Source organism: Scyliorhinus torazame, chromosome 2 (genome assembly GCF_047496885.1).
Source record: "Scyliorhinus torazame isolate Kashiwa2021f chromosome 2, sScyTor2.1, whole genome shotgun sequence".
Taxonomy (NCBI): domain Eukaryota; kingdom Metazoa; phylum Chordata; class Chondrichthyes; order Carcharhiniformes; family Scyliorhinidae; genus Scyliorhinus; species Scyliorhinus torazame.
This window is the reverse complement of record NC_092708.1, coordinates 132,862,624-132,885,092: the sequence shown is the minus strand read 5'-3', so window position 1 is coordinate 132,885,092 and position 22,469 is coordinate 132,862,624. Positions and strand designations below refer to the sequence as shown.

General features: G+C 45.5%; 1 protein-coding gene across 4 annotated transcripts in view; it reads left to right on the top strand.

Moving 5' to 3' along the window:
- The window catches only part of ccdc141 (coiled-coil domain containing 141), a 340,177-nt gene that overhangs the window by 111,700 nt on the left and 206,008 nt on the right, over positions 1–22,469 (top strand). For all 4 annotated transcript variants that reach the window (XM_072477265.1, XM_072477274.1, XM_072477256.1 and 1 more), the window contains exons 6-7: positions 217–336; positions 16,032–16,226. In XM_072477265.1, the coding sequence (XP_072333366.1) occupies positions 217–336; positions 16,032–16,226 (315 nt within the window). The remainder of the gene's footprint in view (positions 1–216; positions 337–16,031; positions 16,227–22,469) is intronic.

Sequence of the window (22,469 nt, the reverse complement as noted above, 5' to 3'; positions counted from 1 at the left end):
GAGAACTTTACCCATGGCGCTAGGAAAGAAGGGTAAAACTTTAGGTTTCCAGCATCTTCCCCTTGCATTGCGCCACCAGAAGTCCCACCAAATGTTTCCATGCTTATGTCCAGGAATTGATTGTTTTAATTGGCAATTAAAAGAAGGCCTTAATTGTCTGTAAAATGTCTGTACAATACTGTATGGTAAATTATTTTCACTGTGTATTTGACGAAGGTGATGCAGTGGTTCCAACACGATGGAGAGACTTATTTACAGAATGAAAAACTAGGGTCATCTCTGACTGAAAATGAATGGCTATTACAGGAGCACCAAGAATTTGGGCATAAAGCCAAGGTAAGTGCATACCCTCAAAAACATTGTTGCATAGCGTTTGCTTGATGAATGAAATGGAATTGATTTTAAAGTTTGCCAGAACTTACTACACAGTTACTTTACACAGTATATTTAAATAAAATAATTATACAATATAAAAAGTACTTGTCACGCCATGTAAACATTTCCATACATATTTACAGAATACATCAAGAAACATAGATTTTAATGTGCAAGAGTGTATGGGTTTGGGCACAGGTGGGGCTTAGAACTGACAAAATGACAATGTATCTGGAAGCCAAGTTACCATGTAACATGCTGTTGTTCACTCGAGCATTATTCATAGAATCCATAGAATCCCTGCTCTGCAAAAGGAAGCCATTCAGTCCATCAAATCTGCACTGACCCTCTGAAAGAGCACCCTATGGAGGCCCCCACCCTATCACTTTGAACACTAAGGGGCAATTTTTAGCATAGACAGTCCACCAAACCTGCATATCTTTGGACTGTGGGAGGAAACTGGAGTACCCGGAAGAAATCTACGCAAGCACGTGGAGAAAATATAAAATCCAGACAGTCACCGAAAACCAGAATTGAACCTGGGTCCCTGGTGATGTGAGGCAGCAGTGCTAACCACTGTGCCACCGTGCTGCCCTTCTTAAAATAAAAATATTGTGGGTGGGATTATCCGACCCTCCACGCTGGAATCGCGCCCGGAGTGGGGGTGCCGAATAGCCGTTCACGCCGGAAATCCGGCGCAACGGCGCTTCCATGATTATCCGTGGACCCGCCAGTCGCGCGTGTTCGGCCGATGTGGCGCCAGTCGGGGGCCGTTGGAACAGGCCCCCGCGGCGATTCTCCGTGGTTGACCGGCCGAGTTCCCGCTGGCGTGGTTCACATTTGGTACCACCCAGAGGGTGCTCGGACCCGCAGCCACGGTGGCGGACCTGGTGGGGCAGGGGGAATCTGACTCCAGGGGGGGGGGTCCTGAGCGGTGGCCAGGCCCGTGATCGGGGGCCACCGATCAGCGGACCATTGAGATCTAGGGGGCGACCTACCTTCCTCCGCGCGGGCCCGCTGTGTGGGTCCGGCATGTCGCCGGTGCCTGCGCTGAAGTGAGCTGCCGCACACATGCGCGGACCCGCTTGCATGTGCTGCCGCACAGTCTGTACAGCAGGGCCCCGCCGGCAGACAGCTGCGGGATGCACGCCGGGCTCTGGAAAACGGGGAATCACCCCAGACTTTCGAGGAAAAAGTCCGGAGTGATTCTCATATGTTTTCCGTGTGTGGGGAACTTAGTCCCCAAAAGGGAGAATCCTGCCCTGTGTTAATGCAGTCAACTGACAACAATGAACTGCTAAACATGCTTGTTACATTCCATGGCTTGTGTCAGACTTCATTTTTGCGTGAAAGATTGCTTCTCAAACGGTTCAAATATGGAAGTATCACATACGATTGAAATCATAGACTCCTAGAACAAGTGCCGAAGCTCTTTCTTGCCCAGTGGATGCATCAGTAGCAGGGGCAATTCCAGAGCTGAAAGTCCATCATCTGTCTTTTGTATTGATATGCTCTTTTCATTAACTTTGGGTCCATGAGTTTCCTGGGCGTCCTGGAACTCACCAGTGAAAACAAGGCAAGTACACAGCAGTAATTGAGAGGGCTGAAGCAATCATAGAGAAACACGCCAATACTCAGCACTTTATTTGCCTATTGGATTTGGTTGGTTCACATATTTTGTGGGTTTCACCAAAACTTTGTCGATGCCATCTGTGGTTTGGAGGTCTAATCCGCATTTTGGACATCTGATCTATCAGATTGGGATGGGTTTTGGTTATGCTGCCTTAGATTGCACCTCTGATAGTGACCAGCAATGCCACCAGCAGTAGCAGCAACAACAACCTTCTGATCTTGTAGACCTGTGGCTGTACAGGAGAGAAGGGAGAATCAGAGAGGTGCAGCTCAAAGGAGGCCATACCCAACACATAGGGTTTACCAGTCAAAAGCACTACTAACCACAAATTCTTTGCTTCTGGATTGTTCCATGGCTCAGCTGGAGACATTTTAAGGTTTGTTTGTCAGGAATGGGCAATTAAGTTAACTTTATCTTCAGTTACACCGGTCAAAATGATCAGGCACTTGGATGTGTGGCTCTGGCTTGTTTCCAGCAACTATGTTCTCAACTGTGCATATTTGGGAATTAAGAGATCAATAGATTATGCAGATGTGTTCACCAACCACAAGGTTTTCCATTTCATCAATGTGCAGTCACACAAACATCTTTATGCAGAATATTGTGTGCACAATATTCCCAGGCAACCCCCATATCGCTTTCATGCTGCAGTAGTCTCACCACCTAAATTATATTTGCATGCAACATAGTTACTGGCTCACTGCTCAGAGACAGAGTTTATTCAAGAGCTGAATTCAAGAGGTGAGGTGAGGATGACTGCCCTTGACATCAAGACAGGATTTGTTTGTGTGTGACATCAAGGAACCTAAACAAATTTGAAATCAATGGGTATTGGGGGGCATCTCTAAACAGATTGGGGTCCTATCTGCACGAAGGAAGATGGTTGTATTGTTGGAGGTCAATCATCTCAGTCCCAAGGCATTGCTGTAGAAATTCCTCAGGGCAATTATCCCAGGCCCAACCATCTTCGGCTGCCTTATCAGTGACCTACCCTCCTTCATGAGATTAAAAGTGTTCTCTGATGATTGCACAATTTTCAGAACCATTAGCAAACTCTCCGATACTGAATCAGTCCATGCCCCAAAATAAGGCCTGGATAACATTCATGCTTGGATTGTTTCATGGCAAGTAACATTTTTGCCATTAAAGTGACAGGAAATGTCCATCTCCAACAAGAGAGAGTTGAACCATATCCGATTGACATTTAATGGCATTACTATCACTGCACAGTTTCAACAATGTGCACCATGTACAAGATGCACTGCAGAAACTTACCAAGGTTCCTTTGACAGCACCTTTCAAGCCCATGACCTCAACCAGCCAGAAGAACAAGGGCAGTTGATGTGTGGGAACGCCACTACCTGCAAGTCCCCTTCTAAGTCAAACACCAAAAGGACTTGGAAATATATCGCCATTCCTTTACTGTTGCCACATCAGAATCCTGGAACCTACTCCCTACCAACAGTGAGTACACCTGCACCGCATGGACTACAGTGATTCAAGACTTTGGCTCAAGACCAGCTCCTCCAGGGTAAATAGGGATGGGTAATAATTGCCAGCAATGATCACATCCCATAAATAGTAAAAAGAAACACTTAAAATATTATTGATGACAACAACATGATGACAACCTATATTTGTATAGCTCCTTTAATGTAATGTAATGTCCCAAGGAACTTCATGGGAATGTTAAAAAGCAAAATTAGACATGGAGACAGGTCAGGGAAAATAGGCAAATAGCCAACAGATTGGTCAAACAAGTAGTTTTAAGCAGCATCTTGAAAGAGAAATAGGGAGACAAAGAGGTTCATGAATATAAAGCTTATCACATGGCAGCTAAAGGCACAGCCACTAATGATAATGGAAATTGGGCATCCTCAAGAAACCAGAATTTAAAACTTTTTTTCAATTGAAAATCTTTCATTGATATCAAATGTGCCATAAACATCAAACAGCCCAGAAATGTGTTGCCCTATTATGTATTTTCTTTTATTCCCTTTTCTTCTCATGTACTTAATGATCTGTTGAGCTGCTCGCAGAAAAATACTTTTCACTGTACCTCGGTACACGTGACAATAAACAAATCCAATCCAATCCAAAACGAATATCAAATAGTACAGAACTCTTGTTTCTGAGCAGCGAGTCAGTAACTATGTTCTATGCAAAGGAAACAAAAAAGAAAAAGCAACCAACCAAACTATAAATCTCACCCAAAGAAAGACCAAAATAACCCACCCCCAATATAATAACTACCCTCCCTCCCCCAGCCCCTTAACAGCTGATGGTGATTCACTCTTTTTAAAGCAGGAAATGAATAGCTGCCACCTCAGGTAGAACCCCTCCACTGACCCCCGAACAGTGTACTTGGCCTTTTCCAGATCTAAAAATTCCATGAGGTCACCCGACCAGGCAGAGACACTAGACGGACCGGAAGATCTCCATCCCAGCAGAACTCGCCCCCGGGCTATCAACGAGGCAAAGGCAAAGGCAAGAACATCTGCCTTCACCCCCGTCTGCAGGCCCGGCGAGTCCAACACCCCGATAATGGTCACCAACGGACACGGTTCCAGATCAGTGTTGAGAATCACTGACATGATGCTAAATAAGGAGATCCAAAACCTTACAATCGTTGTATACGACCAGAACATGTGGGTGTGGTTAGCTGACCCATGGAGCACGGCTCACACTTGTCCTCCACTCCGGTGAAGGACCACTCATCCTAGCCTTAGTTTGGTGAGTCCTATGTATCACCTGAAGCTGAATCAGGCTGAACCGTGTGCAGGAGGAAGTGGAGTTCACCCTACGAAGGGCCTCACCCTATGCATTCTCATCCAAAATAGGTCCGAGCCCCCCTCACACTTCTCCCTCACCGGGTCCAGCGAGACAGCTTCCATTGACATAATCTGCTCGTAAATATTGTAATTGAAAAATATTCATTCTTCTCCAAGTTCAATTCATACCCCAAAAAGGAGCCAAAGCTCCTCAGTAGCTTCATTATTTTGTGCATAGAGGAGACTGAATCCGTAACATCCAAGAGCAGGTTATCAGCATATAAAGATGCCCTATGCTCCCTGCATCCCCCCCACCCCCCCACCCACCCCATCCTTATCCTCCTGCATTTCTAGGAAGACCTCAGCACAAAGGTTCTAACCCCTATTCACTAGGAAATTCACCAAATTCCTCATATTAGTGAGTACACAGGCCGTAGGGGCTCGATACAATAGCCAAACCCATGAGATGTTACTTCTGCCCAAAGCCAAATCTCCCAAGCACCTCAAAAGGTACTTCCACTCCACCCTGTCAAATGCTTTCTCAGAATCCATAGATATAATCACTTCTGGTTCAGGGGCTGAAGAGGGGGAGAGGACCGCATTCAGCACACGCCATATATTAGCCGTTAACTGCCTCCGCTTAACAAAGACTGTCATGTCTTCTGCAATTACATTTGAGACATAAGCCGCCAATCACAGCGCTAGCACCTTGGCCAGTAGCTTGGAGTCCACATTCAAAAGAGAGTTGGGTCTATATGATCCACATTCTGTGGGGTCCTTATCCTTTTTCAAGATGAGGGAGTTAGAGGCCAGCGAAAGCGTGTTGGGCAATGAACCCCGAGCAAAAGAATCACTATCAATGGCACCAATTGGCCCTCAAACTTCTTATAAAATTCGACAGGAAACTCATCTGGACTGGGGCTTTACATGTTTGCATCAGCTCAATGCCCTTCAGTACATCCTCAGAGCATAACGGAGACCAAACCTAAGGTCCAAACTCTCTCTCCCCAAATCCCAACCCAGATGCTAAGCTCACCAAACCTGACCAAACTAGTTTAATGGCTGCAGCTCCTCCCCCCATCTCACTCCCATTCGCTAGCTTTGTTGCTTGCTAACAGGGCTGTTCCCCCACTCCACCCCCCCCCCAAGGACAAAGAAACAATGACATTGCCCGCCTCAGGGATAAAACAATCCTCATAGTACATTCCACATCTTAAAAATTTGCCATCCACTCCATAAACAGAAAAACTACTTTTAGCAACAAATATCAACAACCCTCTACAGGATACCCCAACACCCTTCCCAACCCACCTACATGAAAGGTCTTATACAACACATTCAACTAGCCCCAAGTCCATGCTTTTTAATGAAGGTGTCCACTTCCTCCAGTTCCTCGATGTAATAGTTCTTCGACTCGAATTTGACCCGCAAACTTGTCGGGTGCAGCACCCCAACCAAACTCCTTTCTTATACAACACAGCCTTAACCTTATTTAAGACCGCCCACTTCCTTGACCCAAGCCAGAAATTGAACCCGGATCCCTGGCGCTGCGAAGCAACAGTGCTAACCACTTATCACTTTTCATTTTGACCAGGCCCAACGCCTCCTCAATCGATTTACGTAGACTCTCTGACACAAACTTCCATTGCTTGTTGAAGTGTTTTGCAAGCTCTTTTTCAGGCAAATCCGAGAGTATGTCCGCTGTTATTGGGGCAGCCGTCGCTGACAACGCTGCCATTTTTACTGCGAACTGCACAAGGCCTCCCAGTGGGTTCTGTGGTTTTTTTGCTTCCTTTTCCTTTTCGTTTTTGCATGTGTTGGCGCAGGAACACTACTATTGATCCAGAATGCTTTCCTCCAAAACTCTCCTGGAAAATCAGGCAAAAAGGCCTTAAAAATGCAGATTCTGATCGGAGTTACCTAGTGCATGACCACCCCTCACTTGCCACAACCGGAAGTTCATAGGACATGCGAGCAGAATTAGGCCATTTGGCCATCCGGTCTGCTCCGTCATTCGATCATGGCTGATATATTTCTCGTCCCCATTCTCCTGCCTTCTCCCATAACCCCTGATCCCCTTGTTCAACAAGAATCTATTTATCTCTGACTAAAAGACACTCCGTGATTTGACTCCACAGCCTTCTGTGGCAAAGAGTTCCACAGATTCACCACCCTCTAGCTGAAGAAATTTCTCCTCATTTCTGTTTTAAAGGATCGTCCCTTCAGTCTGAGGCTGTGCCTCAGGTTCTAGTTTCTCCAACTAGTGGAAACATCCTCTCCACATTCTCCATCTGGGCCTCTCAGTATTCTGTAAGTTTCAATGAGATTCCTCCTCAGCCTTCTAAACTCTTATCGGGTACAGACCCAGAGTCTTCAACTACTCCTCATATGACAAGTCGTCCATTCCGGGGATCATTCTTGTGAACCTCCTCTGGACCCTTTCCAAGGCCAGTACATCCTTCCTTAGATACGGGGCCCAAAACTGCTCACAATATTCTAAATGGGGTCTGACCAGAGCCTTGTACAGTATGGTGCCGTCGGAGAGAGATCCTTCAGGAGAATTGACGTGGTTAGTGGGAAGGTTATCTGAGTGGGGGCCGGTGGATCCTCACCTCTGTGCCGTATGCCAATGTTGGTTACAGATCTGTCCTTGGCCATGCCCGTGACTTCCATGGCCCGTTCCTGTAGCGTTGAGGACTCTGATATACGGCACCCTGCTGCCCATCTTGGCCCTCTCCCATCTGTTGTAGGCCAACTTCCTCTATGGGACACAGAGGGGCCATCATTAGCCACACGCATCATTCATTGTGGGTTTGGGAGGCTCGGGGTTGGTGCTTCAGCGGGGAGGTGGGGTTGGGGTTGGGGGTGGGGATGGTCGGGTTCCCGTGCCAACTTACCCGTGCAGCCCGATGGAAGTCGTTGATCTTCTTACAGCATTGAGTGCCGGTCTTCCTGATCACACTCCCCGAGCTGACAGCCGCTGCCACTTCCTCCCAGAAGGCACTGGCTGCCCTGTGGCTAACCCTCCAAGACCCTTGGAGGAACAGAGCAATCCCACCTGGCCTCGATCGCATCCAATAATCTGCCCAGGTCGACATCCCTGAATTGCGGGGCTTGTCTCCTCGGTGGTATGGCTGTGATCTGAGTGGGGTTGACAGGAGCTGTTTTCGTGCTGCTCTCCTTTTTAACAGTGGACTGGCGAGCTTGGACCCAGCGAATCAACCGGCGAGACCATCATTTGCACGTGGAGCCTCGTTACGTGGACCAATTAACTTTTTACAGTGGTGACAGCCTCGCCGCGCTGAGCACTGGGAGGTTTGCGGCCGTTCCCGCTCACTACCACACTTAGAAACATCTCCGTTAGATCGCGTCCATTGACGTCAAGAATGGTGAGGCCCTCTTCAGGAGAGGACCAAGCTGTAACAGAGGGGAAGGATTTGGAGGTGGAGTGAGTTAACACTTAACAGAGACGTGCGCCGCTGCAGGGTGAGGTGACATCCTCCTGCCATCCTCTAGGAAGAGAAAACCTCCTCTCCTCAAAAGTGCCAAGCCTCCAGCTCCGTCAGTCGTCTTGGTTCCCTCTGGTTCAGTGGCAGACTTTAGCATAAGCTTTCTCTCTCAGTTCAACCAGCAGCCTCAGTGATGGCAGCTTTGGTTGGCTTAAACCCGCATTCATTTTTACTCCCATTGACTCTAACGAACAGGAAATTAAGGTCAATTAAGGTCTCGCTCCCATGAAAATCTGAACTTCAGTCTTTCCTACGAAGGTTGATTTCTGACATAAGCCTGACTCTTGGCTTCTGCTTGTGTGGTGAAAAACTGGCACGACCGTTCTATCCTGTCGAAGATGTTGGTGAATTTCAACATAGCTTTTGAGAAAAGATGTCCTGTCTTTTTAACATAGAGTCGTTTGGAAGTACAGAACTTAAATATTTGCTGAAAAGAGGGGCATGTTGCTGAAGCTTTTCATCTTGCACTTATCAGGACAAATGCAAGATTGCCAAATTTCAAATGACCACAACAATTTACCTTCCAGGAGAAAAGAGTGCTGATTGGTTGGAAAGTTGTCTCTGATTTAAGAAAAAAAATTAATTCATGGGATTGTCTTGGAGAAAGTAACCGGGAACATAGGCTTCCCAAACTTGCAGGTAATTCAGAAAAGGTACAAAGCTTGAACACATTACTTTTGTTTGCAGAGGATGGGTCTCTTCATATGAATGTATGTCATTTTTAGCAAGCATAAATAGGCAAGCAGATTGAGTAGGGTCTGTATATGTGGTGTACATTATGGGGCTAGTACTTATGCTGTTTGCTCCAATCAGCCTCTCATTAGAATGTATAGCATACTTACCTGTCTTTGCACTGGCATTGAAATTTGTACATGATGCTGCTCAATTGTGGGGTAGGAAGAACATCCTGTTGGCTTGATAGTAGCATCCTGTTAGTGGAAAATATTGCTTACATAGCCACTGCGTAGGAGCAGCATTTGCAGCAAAATTTGAATTAAATTAGGCTGGTCTGAAAGTGACAGCTTTGCATTTTACAAGCTTGCAGAATACACAATGAAAAATGATCTGATCAGGATCATCCTGAAGGATGCCCTCTACCTCTGTGTCAAGCTTGCAAGTTGAGCAAATGACTAGGGCCCTATTTACAAAATTGATGATGAGGCCAATCTTAGCAGGTATTATGATCCCAGCCCAGACTTCAACTGGACAGAAGCACCAATATTTAATTTTAATTTTGTAAGACTGTGAGGAAAGGAAACTTCACCCCAGGAGTGATTGAAGAAAGAAATAGGGATAGTGTTTCTTAAAACAAACTTCATGACTAACAGTGTTAAAATCTTTAACATCATCCCAGAAAATAACTTACAATTACCCCTGAAACAATACTACTTAATACAGTGAATACAATACCCTTAATTGCTATCTTTATTCCCACTTAAACAGCAAGAAAATCCCCCCACCTCAGCTCTCAATCCACCTTAAATACCAATGGCACAGAGGAATACTTGCTTTCCAGAGTTATGCTTTGAGAAAGAGAACTCTTGACAGTGCTTTAGAGAAAATATCTAATTCCGGTAAGACTAATGCTCTGGCTGTATGTCTTCAAAAGGTGTTTCAACAGGCTTGTTTCTGCATCCCCATGTACACAGACAAGTCTGCACTGCTTTAAAGACTGTTCATCTCTTTTTAACTAAGCTGTAGAGAACAAAACCTGACTTGCGATCCCAGCTTCATCCAGAACAGAACTGAACTGCAAATGCTTTCTCAAAAAGCCCGATGCCTTAGCTCCACCCAGCAATGACATCATCTCACCATGATGAAGATTAAATCCCCAGGGAATCCCCTTGATGAAAACAAAATTGCATGAGCCCAGGCTTTTTACAATGGTTAATTGCAACTCTGGCTCCCGAATGCCTTGTTGCCTTTCAACCTAAGAACCTTTCAAAATATGTTTTCAGCAGTCAAACACACTCGAACCCAAGCTTTTACCCATTACTTCACAAAATACTTATAATACAATATATCTGAAATTCCTACATTCACCACATATACAAATCCCAATGGGTATCGTGACCAGTGAAGGTCGGCTTGTGGTACAAAGAACAAAGAAAAGTACAGCACAGGAACAGGCCCTTCGGCCCTCCAAGCCAGCGCCGACCATGTTGCCCATCTAAACTAAAATCTTCTACACTTCCGGGGTCGGTATCCCTCTATTCCCATCCTATTCATGTAGATAGTAATGGAAAACTCATGAGCTGATTTCGCAATTAGCACATCAAGAAAAGGGACCACATTAGACTACTTCATCTCAAAAGTGAATTTAAGCTTGGGAAAGCTTATTAGGAGCCTATTAAGGTGTGGAAGGAAAATCATACATGTGGCTGCAGATTTAAAGATCATGAAAATATCATCTGTGTATTGGATTTATGCACAAGAAATTAGATTAGGGCTCATGCTGTTAAAGCTTGTATCTCTTGGTAACTAACAAAAATGATAGTAAGTCCTGGACCTAAAGAGGATTCCATGGCTACACTATCTATTTGGGCATTAAATGCCTATGTGTTGTTAAAACTGAACTCAACCGCTAAGTTCAAAAGTTCAATTAATACAGATTCAGAAAATGGTGGTGCATCTGTATTACCATGGTGTCTGCTTGAGGAGACTTTAATTCCCCATTGCTTTCTCCTTGGCAGTACCTTGGTCAAGCAGAATCAGCTTGATAACTGTTCTACCCTCTTTTCTTGTGTAGTATAAATAGTTGTGATTGCTTGAAATTTGGCATTCTTATGTTTGTCCTGACTAACGTGATTGAGTTTTTAGAGGACATGGCTATATTGTTGGATGACAGGAGTTCACTAATAGCATATAATGTGATTTTCAGAACATCTTCAATAAAATGCCTCATTGAACACTATGGAATAGATTACATTGTTTGAATTTTTTGGTCAACTATTGCTTTGGATAGAAAACTATTGGAAACTCATAGGAGAGTGGAGGAGCAAATTTACATTGGACATCGGCTCAATGTAAATTTACATTGAACATCGGCCAAACTCTCACTGCGTGCGACGCTCCCACCGCACACGTAACGTCGGGAATCAACCCAGGCCCGCATGAATGGAGTTCCATGAGACTCTGGCCAAGATTTTCTGCTCCTTAAAGTGGCAAACACTGAGATCTTCACTGGGATTGAGGGTCACAATGGTGTTAGAAGTTCCAGAAAACCGATTCGCACTGGAACCAGCAATATTTGATAGCTGAGAAATGGCTCCGTGTAAACCCTTGCTGTTGGCCCCATTGAAGCCTATGGGTGGGATTCCTCCAAAAATGGTTGTGTCATTTTGGGCAAGTTTGGCGGGGTGATTCTCTCTGGCTGTTTTGGTGAGATCCAGATAGGTATTCACCCACACTTACAGCAGGATTCTCCATCCCAGGATGCCTGGATTGCGTTTCCCGATTGGGTGGAGAATTGGGCGTTGGGGCAAAATCGGGATCAATGCCAGGTGCTAACCCGAACGAGTTGCTTCGTTCCCCAGAATCAAGGTCGACGCAGTGTGCCTGTGGGAGCATGTAAATTAATGCAAATGGATCGTAATGATTTATTCATCTCCCTTCATGGTTCAGTGGCCTAAGTGGTGAAATCCCAATGTTTGTAAACAGTGACCACATCAAAGATAAGTAAGTGCAATGTAATCACACATGTGAGTGATTGGAATGCACTTATCTCTCTTTGATGTGGTCAATGCTGGGAGAATATGGCCTCAAAGGGGCCACACATATTTAGATGAGCCTAATGGCTAATTTAAATATGATTTTCTGGGAGTAGCATGTTGGGTGACTCGTGATCGGCTCGGTGCCCAGCACGAAGCCTGTTTCAGGCCTCCTCCGCTATGCACCCAACACAACAGGATCGGTGCCGGGCACAATGCAATGAGAAAAATCATGCCTTATATTTAGTAGCCATTGTTGTTTTAAAACTCAATTAATATTTTGGATGAAGATACTAATGGAGCTATTCAAAAATGGATAGGTGACAGAAGAATGTGCAGAGTTGAGAATGTAGTTCAAATAAATAGATTGGAGGTTGATTCAAAGAAATTAGGGGAATGTGTCTGTGTGAAAGATATCGTTCAATATCTATAAATGCAGTATTGTGCATTTGGGCCTGCGAAATTCCAGCCTTGTGTTACAACCTGTGTTACAACCAAATTTATTGAACAGAAATCGGACCTGAGGGACATAGTAGACAAATTATTTACAAGTAGTGCAAAGGGATTGATGCCAAAGCCGATCGAATTTTGGGTTAGCCTCCTGAGACAATACAATATTACATTAAAAAAAATATACAAGGCCCTGTTTTATGGGGTCCACTTTCCATCCCCAATTATGACAGGAAATATTTACAACTGAGAGGAGCTGCACAGCATTAGGGGCAGAGATTCTGCAACTTTTATATTAGAGGGGCCATCTGCATGGAAAGGTGTATTTACATCTTACTTTAAATTGCAGATCTCAAAATAGGAGCATATCACTTAAGATTGCTGTGTGCTAGCTCCACAATTTAAAGATTTGAAACGGAGAGCTGGAACTGCAGTTCTTCAAAGAGAAAATATATTTATTTTCATTTACTGGAAAATATGTGGTCCGCAATTTCTTCTCTGGATTCTCTAGAGAAGAAATTGCGGGAGCTGTAAGAAGTAATTGTGGGATCCCTGGCTGAAATATTTGCATCATCGTTAGCCACAGGTGAGGTACTGTTATGGGCCAGGGTTTAGAGAACCCCAAAGTGTATCATGGAGTTCACCTGACCCACAACTTTTAATAGATTGTGGTTATGGGGAACACACAGGCCTACCTTTCAGATGTAGTTCAACAGAGAGTTAAAGTACTTTTAAATTAAAACAATGTTTATGAAACCAGTTAACACTTTGTAAACCAACTGTAAACATCTTAACAACTATCAACACCAATAAATCCCCCAAAGAATACAGTATTCTATAAGTTACTCTTAATCTTTCCTTGCAACATCCATAAGACAACAAATAACCCTTTTTACAGAAAGACATTGGGCGGGATTCTCCACTCCCGTGCCGAAGTGCCCACGCCGTCGTGAACGGCGTCGAGGTTCATGACGGCGTGAAACGGCCCCGATCCCGATCGATTCAGGCCCCGACAATAGGCTAGGATCGGGGTCGCGTCATCTACACGCGCCAGGCCTCGTCACCGCGTAAAGGCGGCGCCGCATAGATGACGCAGCCGGCGCCGCATAACTGGCGTCACCCGCGCATACGTGGTTGCTGTCCTCTCTGAGTCCGCCCCGCAAGAAGATGGCGGACGGATCTTGCGGGGCTGCGGAAGGAAGCAGGTCCTCCTTCAGAGAGGACGATTGGTGGGCACCGATCGTGGGCCATGCCACATTTGAGGTACCCCCCGGTGCAGGATCCCCCCTCCCCCTCCCGCAGGCTGCCCCCCCAACGTTCCCGCGCTGTTCCCGACGGCAGCGACCAGGTGTGGACAGCGCCGGGGGGAACCCGCCGTTTTGGCCTGGCCACTCGGCCCATCCAGGCCTGAGAATAGCGGGGATGCCGGAGAATCGCCATTTTGGGTGTCTCCGGCAATTCTCCGGCCTGCGGCCCGCGGAACTCGACGGGGCCGTTCCCGCCGCTTGGGAGAATTGCGGGAGGGCGTCGGACCGGCATCCCAGGAAATTTTGGAGGCCCAGGCGATTCTCCCAACCGGCGCAGGAGTGGAGAATCTCGCCCATTAGGTTTAACTTCTCTACTGAGAACAGTTACCACTTTGAAATCACCAAATGAACATTCTTTAGCTTGCAGAGATTCATACACATCTTGCTGTGACTGCAGCTTCTCCAAATTTAAAACAAAACTAAAATACACCCTGTAGCAGACAGCCCAAAGCGAAAGTAAAAGCAGACAACCCAGCTCCACCCACACTCTGACATCACTGATAAACACCCATTTCTTAAAGGTACATCCACTACAGCTATTTTATAAACACCCATTTCTTAGAGGTACTCTCACATGACAGTACCAGATGACTGGAGGGTAGCAAATGTTGTGCCCTTATTTAAGAAGGGCTGCAAAGCAAAACCTGGGAATTATAGACCGGTAAGCCTAACATCTGTGGTGGGTAAGTTACTAGAGAAGATTCTGAGGGATAAGATATGCAAGCATTTGGAAAAACAGGGTTTGATTAGGAGTAGTCAGCACTGCTTTGTGTATGGGAGATCATGCCTTACAAATTTGTTCGAGTTCTTTGATGAAGTGACCAGGAAGGTTGATGAGGGCAGGGTGGTAGACGTGGTCTATATGGACTTCAGTAAGGCCTTTGATAAAGTTCTACATGGTAGGCTGCTCTGGAAGGTTAGATCACACTGAATCCAGGGAGAACTGGCAAATTAGATACACAATTGGCTTGATGGTGGAAGAATGCTTGTCGGACTGGAGGCCTGTGACTAGTGGTATGCCTCAGGGGTCAGTACTGGGCCCATTGCTGTTTGTTATCTATATCAACGATTTGGATGCGAATATACAAGGCATGATCAGTAAGTTTGCAGATGACACTAATATAGGTGGTATTGTAGACAGTGAGGGAGGTTATCAAAAATTGCATCAGGATATTGATCAGCTGGGGAAGTGGGCCAAGAAATGCAAATGGAGTTCAATACAGATAAGTGTGAGGTGTTGCATTTTGGAAGGTCAAATCAACGTAGGACTATCATGGTGAATGGTAGGACTTTAGGGAGTATCTTGGAACAGAGAGACCTTGGAGTTCAGGTGCACAGTTCTCTAAAGGTTGGAGTCACAGATAGATAGGACAATGAAGAAGGCTTTTGGTATGCTGGCCTTCATCAGCCAGGGCATTGAGTATAGAAGTTATGTTGCAATTATACAGGACGTTGGTGCAGCCGCACCTGGAGTGTTGTGTTCAATTTTGGTTGCCTTGCTACAGGAAAGATGTTATTAAACTGGAGAGACTGCAGAAGAGATTTACAAGGATGTTACCAGGACTCCAGGGACTGAGTTATAGGGATCAATTCGGCAGGCTAGAACTTTTTTCTTTGGAGCATAGGAGACTGAGGGGTGGTCTTATAGAGGTGTATAAGATCATGAGAGGCATGGATAGGGTGAAATGCACCCAATCTTTTTCCCAGGGTTGGAGAATTGAGAACTAGAGGGTATTGGTGTAAGTTAAGAGGGGAAAGAATTAATGGGAGGTACATATGTGGAATGAGCTGCCGGAGAAAGTGGTTGAGGCAGAGACTTTGACAATATTTAAAGGGCATTTGGAAGGATACATGGATAGAAAAGGTTTCGAGGGATATGGGCCAAATGCAGGCAAATGGGGTTAGCTTAGATGGGCTTTTTAGTTGGCATGGATCAGTTTGGGCCAAAGGGCCTGTCTCCATGCTGTGGAATCTATGATTATATGCTGTCCTTAACATATTTACTGAAATCTTCCTCGATGAACTTTATACACAGCTTTGTTATAAGTAGTACCTGAAAAATATTGAATTTTTGAGACATCCTTTATAAATCTTTCTTTAGGATGCGATGCAAGGTCATTCAGTGAATAAATGATACATGATACAATTGTTTCTAAATATTCCCACTTTTATTTGCCCTAGAGCATATAAAAAATCTCTTTTATGTTTGCTCAAATTTGTTCCCACAGTCATTCTCCTGGAAAGAAATAACTAGAACCTTAAACATTTTATTGCAGGAAATCACCTCTGCAGCTGAGAGATTACAAGGTGAGGCTGATGAGATTCTGCTTATGGAAAACTTTACAAATAAAGAACAGATGGTGTTTCAAAATCAGAAACTGAAGTTGATGTGCGAGGAGTTCTGGTTGCTTATGAAGGAACGAGCATTATTGCTCCAAGAGGCCAATGAATTTTTTAACAGTGCAAATAAGGTTAGTTCCCGGGCCATATCTATGTTGGTATTTTGTTGCAAATACTTCATATATATACTGAAATCCACATTATTCTGTGCAGCGTATTTTGTCGAAACTTCTGGGCCAGGAATCACTGATATCGCGGTCAAGTGTTGAAGCAGGCGTCAAAACCAACGCGTGCGACGCCGGCGTCAACGGGCCTCCAGGCCCAAGTAATTCTCCTCTTTCTCGGGGGCTAAAATGGTGGCGGAGGGTTGTGCGCTGCTCCGGTGCCGAAAGTCGGCCCTACACAGCCGGCGCGGTCCGCGCATGCGCGTCACGGCCGTCTCTGCGCCGGCGCATGCGCGTGGTTGCCGTCACCATGCTGGCCCCCGTGCGACATGGCGAAGTCCTACAGGGGCCTGGCACGGAGGAACATAGCCCTCCTCCCCCCCGGAATGAGCGCATCTGCCGATCGGTAGACACTGATCGCGGGCTTGGCCACCGTGGAGGCCACCCCGGAGTCAAATCCCCCTACCCCCCCCCCCCCCCCACCAGGACGGCCCCCGAAGCCAGAACGCCGAGGTCCCGCCTGGTGGAACCATATGTAAACCACGCTGGCAGGACTCGGCGGGCACTCGGCCTGTCGAGCGCGGAGAATCGCCGCGGGGGGCCGCTTTCAACGGCCCCCGGCCGGCACTGCGGCGACCGTGCGGGCGCCGATTCTCTGGTCGCCATCAAATCGGCGGCCCGGCATCGGAGTGGCTTGGCGGGATTCTCGCCCCCCCCCCCCCCCCCCCCCCCGCCGATTCTCCGACCCGGAGCGGGCTGGAACAATCCCGGCCATGGTTTCCAGTGAGGATCTTTGACCTTTATCTATTTTTCTGTCTTAAAGATTGAAAGAGGGATGAAGTGACAGCTTTAATTTTCTTCTTCATAGTCCACAATAGGTTGCTCCTTTCACCTCTGTACAAATATACTATAAATATCCATGAACCCTCAAGGGGTCAAGAGATATGGTCGACCAAGGCCAGGACCTCCATCTGCTCCTTTAATTGCACTATGCCCTCAACATAAATTATGGGATAGGATGGTAAAAATAAGTGTGGAGTATTCCACATTTCTATACAAGTACAACCAACCTCACTGTGCTACATAAAATGCAGAATAGATTTTAGGTCTTTATCAAGCCAGAGGTTGAGTTCAGTATTTTTCTTCCCAGAAAAAATATTCTATTGCAGATTTTCATCTTTGGACATTTTGTAGACTCACTTTGAATCCACATCTGTCCGAGCAGGCATGTAAACCTCTAAGGTAATAATAATAATCACTTATTGTCACAAGTAGGCTTCAATGAAGTTACTGTGAAAAGCCCCTAGTCGCCACATTCCGGCGCCTGTTTGGGGAGACCGGTACAGGAATTGAACCCGCGCTGCTGGCCTTGTTCTGCATTACTAGCCAGTTGTTTAGCCCACTGTGCTAAACAGTCCCAGGTTTGCATTGGATAGGATTAACATGACATAATGGTTGGAATTTAAAGTTAAGTCAGGGATTCCCAAACTGGGCCGTTGCCTCCAGTGGAGCTGTGAGATGCAATTTTGGGGTTGAGAGCTCGGAGACAGGGATGGCTGCCGTGAAGCTTGAACCGATTTGTGACAACTGAGACAACTGAGAGGCCCCTTTAAAGTCTTGCATTTTTATGTTGCTGAGCATGGCCTAATGTACGCTGTCCGAGTCTTAACTGCTGCTGCAGAAAACATGTGAATAGGAAGGTTTTTGGCATGCTAGCATAGTGACAGGGACCCAGGTTCGGGTCACTGTGTGGAATCTGCACGTTCTCCCCGTGTCTGCGTGGGTTTCCTCCAGGCGCTCCGGTTTCCTCCCATAAGGACTGAAAGGCGTGCTTGTTCGGTGAATTGGGCATTCTGAATTCACAGTAACTTCAGTGCAGTGTTAATGTAAGCCTACTTGTGACACTAATAAAGATTATGTTCGGGGTGGGCAGGAGAGGTAGAGTGGTGGGGTGAGTTTTGGTGAGGAAGAGGGAAGGAGGGGAAGATGGGGCACACTGAAATCTTTCCCCTCCTGCTCAACTACTGAAGGCTCCCCCCACCCCCATTGCCCCACTCAACCAACTATCTTACCATGCCAAATTCTGCTTAGAATGATACTACACCCCACACATCCAGAACTAGCTGAGTTTCCAGGCTCCTTCCAAAGGTTCCTGGAAATCATATATAACATGAGTTTGGGCAATCTAAACCCTGTTTCAAATGAATGTGGGCCCAGACCACAAAATTCAATTTATTGTTCTAAATTAGCATTAAGGTGGTAGACACATTCATTTTTTAAATTTTTTTTATGAATTTAGCGCGCCCAATTCATTTTTTCCAATTAAAGGGCAATTTAGCGTGGCCAATCCACCTAGCCTGCACATCTTTGGGTTGTGGGGGGGCGAAACCCACGCAAACACGGGGAGAATGTGCAAACTCCACACGGACAGTGACCCAGAGCCCAGATCGAACCTGGGACCTCGGCGTCGTGAGGCAGCAGTGCTAACCACTATGCCACTGTGGTGCCCGAGGTAGACACATTCATGCTGATGGCTGCGGTGCAGGAAATCTTAATATCCAACCGGAGCAGAAGGCTGGAATTGAAGAACATTTGGACTTTTGTGATACCTGAGCTGGGATAGTTCATTATTAATGCAGAGTGCAAAAAGTGGAAGAAAATGTCATTATGTGCACATTGTTAAACATGAAAAATATAACAAATGGTGCATTTCCATAAAAATATATTGCAGTAGCTGTCATAAAAAGAGAATAAGCCTTCATTCAACTGGATAAGCAGGAGGTATATTATACATACATGCTTCATGTCACAAGATTAACAGAAGAAGGTTAAATGTACTGTAGGACGGATTTGGAAGTACTGTGAACTGTGAGAAGGATAGTGATAAATTTGAACACAACATGGAAACGGTGGTGGATTGGACAATCAAGTGGCAGATGAAATTTAATGCAGAGAAGTGTGAAGTCATTCATTTTGGAAGAGGCAACATAAAATAAAGGATACAATTTTAAAGTGGTCACAGGAGCAGAGGGACCTGGGACATATATGTGTGCAAGTCATTGTAAACGGCAAAGCAGGTTGAGAAAGCGGTCATAAAGCATACAGTATTCCCCGGCTTTAGAAATAGGGCAGGGAGCACAAAAGCAAGGCATTTATGAAAAACCCATGTAAAGCAATGGTTCGGCATTAACTGGAGTATTGTTTCCAGTTCTGGGCACCAGACCTTTGGAAGGATGTGATGGCATTTGACAGCGCAAAAACGATTCACAGAGTGATTTCAGGGATGGAGAACTTTAGTCACATAGGTAGGTTGGAGAAGCTGGAGCTTCTGTCCTGGAGAAGAAAATATTAAGAGGTGATTTAATCGCGGTGTTCAACAAATTGAGGGAACTGGATAGAGAAGGTAGGGAGAAGCTGTTCCCATTTATGGAAGAATCCAAAAGCAGAGGACACCAAATTAAGGTGATTGTCGAAAGAAGAAATGGCAAAAGAGGGAAAACATTTTCTATGCAGTGTGTGGTTAGGAATGCACTGCCTGAGGCTAGGGGGAGGTGGGGGTGTGTTGGGGGGGAGGAATAATCAATTGAGGATTTCAAAAGAGAATTGTGCAGTTATCTAAAGAGAAAAACGTTCAGGGCTATTGGGAAAAGATGGGGAATGCGACTAGGTGAGTTGCTTTAACAGAGAGCTGCCACAGACATCACCGGCTGAATGGTCTCCTGTGCCATAACCATGTTATGAATCTGCATAATAAAACAAGAGCGAATAGGATTTTGTTTCTCTACTGCCACCTTGTGGATTTTCATTACAGTTATTTATTTAACAAATTTGTGTCATTGTGGTTTGCAGCAGCGGAGAAAAGCTGAAGCATTCTGACTTCCTAGCTACATTAGCTACAAAAGGCAAATGGAATCTTAGCGTTTATTGCAAAAGGACTGGAGTATCAAAGTAGAGAAGTATTGTTGCAAGTGTATAGGGTGTTGGTGAGACCATATCTGGAGTATTGTGCCCAGTTTTGGTTTCTTTATTTGAGGAAGGATGTGGTAGCACTGGAGGCAGTTCAGAGGAGGTTCACCAGATTGATTTCAGGGATGAACGGGTTGACGTATGAGGAGAGACGTAAAGGGATATGTGGAACAGGTGGGAAGGTGGATTTGAGACCAGGATGAGATCAGTCATGATCTGATTAAATGGCGGAACAGGCTCGAAGGGCTGAATTGCCTCCTTCTGCTCCAGTTCCTATGGCTTGGAACAATGCATGGTTTTAAATTTAAAAATGAATCCTTATCTCGGCCCAATTTGCAAGATTAAGAGATATTTACAGATTAGAACAACCATTCTGCCAATTATAGTTCATCCACCGAATGAGACAACATGTATAGACAATCATATTTGACCAATTCTAGGGTTCTTTTCTGTCTCACTGTATTTGAAAGTTAATTCTAAATGTCGATTGTTGTCTGCATGAGAAGAATTTTCTGATGTACGTTCTAAAGTTACTTTTTATTATTTTCAATCCATGTTCTTTTATCGTCGACTCCCAAAGTTTAAAGCAGGATTTCAGATTAAACTTTCTCATGCTATTTCCCATTTCATATACTGCCACAAATCTCTTCCAAAGTCATCTCCTTCTCCTTTTGGAAAGCTCAAGTCTCTCCACTGGGTGTTTAAAGAAACCAAGTTGTGTGTGAAGTACGCTGCTGATTGTTGTTGCACATTTTACGATAGAGCCAAAGGGAGGGATTTCGCGTTCTTGTTTTTGGGGTGGGTGAGGGGTGGAGATCAGCAGCAGGAGTGCAAAGTCCTATGGAATTCCCAAACGGGTTTAACGGTGGCGGGATTTTCCATTGCGTGTCCCCACCCTCCGTCAATAATGTAACGGATCAACATCGGGATCCCAAATTGAATATATTTAAATGTAATTATCAGGCCTTTATATGTGATAGGCCCCCCCTCGTTAGATTGTCCATCTCGCCGACGTGACCCCTTGACATGCACCTAGTGCGAAGAATCTGCCAGAGATGCTCAGCTGAATACAACCCAGGGGAAGGGGGTCATTCCCATGGCACTGCCCCCTGACACGACTCAGGCATTCATTCTCTGTAATGTAACCTGCCCACATTTAAGTTAATATTTTGCATTGAGCAAATAGCGCAAACCATTTGACATTCCCATTAATTCCAAATAAAAAGTTGCTGCCTCCAGGGTGTTGAGCATGCTGGTTAATTCAGGCAGAAAACATGTGTTCAGTGAATAGATTGCACTATTTAAAGATGTAATTACCAATTATACTTAGTCACCTCTCAGTGGTGTTGGCTTGCACTGAAATTGCTTGAAGATATTATGAGCACAGAGCAGCTTTCATAACTCAGTTAGATCTTTTAATTAATTGCTAATAGAGGACTTTACATGCTTAGGTGATATTGAAAACCATGTTCACTTTGGTGCTTTGCAGTGTTGTGTTCAGACTTCTCACCGTTATGTTCTGTTTTATGAGTTTGAGTGAGAAAATTATTCATCTGTATTACTGTATAAGGTTATGAACAAGTAGGGCAGCAAGGTGGCGCACTGCTGCCTCATGGCGCCGAGGTCCCAGGTTCGATCCTGGCTCTGGGTCACTCTCCCTGTGGAGTTTAACATTCTCCCCGTTTGCGTGGGTCTCGCCCCCACAACCAAAAGATGTGCAGAGTAGGTGGATTGGCCGCGCTAAATTGCCCCTTAATTGGAAAAAATGAATTGGGTATTCTAAGCTTATTAAAAAAAAAGGTTATGAGCAAACCATACAGACACCTAGAAACCAGCTAACAGAGCGGGCAAATTACATTGACAGCTAATGGTGGTGAGGTAATATATTGTTTTTGAATGTCTGTAACTTCTGATCTCCCCAGCATCGTATTTTATAACTTCTGGGTAACTATTGTAGAGACCCAGACCGACCACACCCATGGGACTCCCTCATTATACCTGGCCCCTCAGGGGACTCTCACTGCCACCTTGCACCACCCCTCCCCCACAGGACAACCCTGACCCCTAGCTGGCAACCTAGACCCCTGACTAACCACCCCTATGGTGTTCCCTATCCCTGGCCACCCCCACCTTGGGATTTCCCCATTTGCACGAGACCCCCCCACCCCTACCACGGGCCAGACCCAACCCAAATCTTCCTCCACTCTGCCCCCCCTCCCCGTGCCCTGTGGAACAACCCACTTC